The 1,008-nt window shown below is 30.9% G+C and overlaps 1 protein-coding gene across 1 annotated transcript; it reads right to left on the bottom strand.

The window, feature by feature from the left end:
- Positions 1-22: 22 nt before the first annotated feature.
- LOC105569816 lies at positions 23-1,002 on the bottom strand. Its single transcript, XM_012026556.1, has 3 exons — positions 712-1,002; positions 461-627; positions 23-382 (listed from the first exon to the last, which is right to left on the bottom strand). The coding sequence occupies exons 1-3, from the start codon at positions 771-773 to the stop codon at positions 180-182; spliced, it is 432 nt and encodes a 143-aa protein (XP_011881946.1). The 5' UTR covers positions 774-1,002; the 3' UTR covers positions 23-179.
- Between the last annotated feature and the right edge of the window lie 6 nt (positions 1,003-1,008).

Here is a 1,008-nt window from a genome sequence, read left to right as displayed (position 1 = left end):
TTTCTTTTGAGCAGTGTATATGCAGAAAACCTAAATTATTTTTCGATATGAATAGCAAAACAATCATATAATTATTTTGTTTTTCATGTCGTAGTTTTCAAATAGCTATAGAAATATCTAAGAGCCTTTTTATTACATTACGAGTTATAAAAAGATCTTCTGAATATAAGCTCTTCTGTTTAAACCTCTCCTGACTCTTCAATTTCGTAGAGTTTCGTTAAAATTTCTATTTCTAATTTTAACCTTTGTTTATATGAAAGTCTCTGTAAACCTTCAGCTAAACGTAGTACAAATCCATCAATCGGGCTTGGCTCCTTTGTTTTTTTCAACGCTTCTACAAGAGCTTCTTCATATTTATCCAAACAAATAGATTTCTTTCTTTCTGTTAACAAAGCATAAATTAGTTCATATTTCAACACTTGTATTTAATATTTGTAAATGTAATGAACAAATTTTATACTTTTTGATGTCACTGATATTGGAGTGGAGTCTGAAGATGGAGATAATGATCTGGATTCCAAAGTGTCATTGTTTACACTTGATCGCACGTCATACAAATCATCTATGTTTGCTGTTGATGTAGATGCTTGTTGATCATCTGGTGTCAATTTCAAAGAAGTCACAGTTCTGAAATAAAAATTACGAAATAATTATAATTGTAACATAATCATTGCAATTAACAATTATTAATCGAGCAATTATTTGACTTACTGTCGATGTTCTAAGGTATCATTTAAAAAAATCATTAAATTATAATGACGAAAGGACGGCATGATTGCTTCTGATTTCGATACACCAGCTGCGCCACTTTTTTGTTGAAGAGCTTGTCGTTCCTTAAATAACTTTTTGGCTTTCCTATAACAATCCTTTAAGTAATTCCACCTCTTTTCAGCTTGACTTGGTGTATATAAGCCTACGACATATCATTATTGTAACACTATAATAAATGTGCTTATAGAAAAACACAAAGCATACATGCGCACTCACACACACACACACACACACACA

This window comes from Vollenhovia emeryi, unplaced genomic scaffold, assembly GCF_000949405.1.
Source record: "Vollenhovia emeryi isolate VEMERY1.0 unplaced genomic scaffold, V.emery_V1.0 DF942178.1, whole genome shotgun sequence".
NCBI lineage: Eukaryota > Metazoa > Arthropoda > Insecta > Hymenoptera > Formicidae > Vollenhovia > Vollenhovia emeryi.
The sequence above is the reverse complement of the archived record's forward strand: the minus strand, read 5'-3'. Positions and strand labels throughout refer to the sequence as shown.

Coding starts and splice junctions, on each gene's coding strand:
- LOC105569816 (XM_012026556.1), bottom strand. CDS start 773: ATGCCGTCCTTTCGTCATTATAATTTAATGATTTTTTTAAATGATACC. Junction 628..711: donor GATACCTTAGAACATCGACA/GTAAGTCAAATA, acceptor TTTTTATTTCAG/AACTGTGACTTCTTTGAAAT. Junction 383..460: donor AATATCAGTGACATCAAAAA/GTATAAAATTTG, acceptor CTTTGTTAACAG/AAAGAAAGAAATCTATTTGT.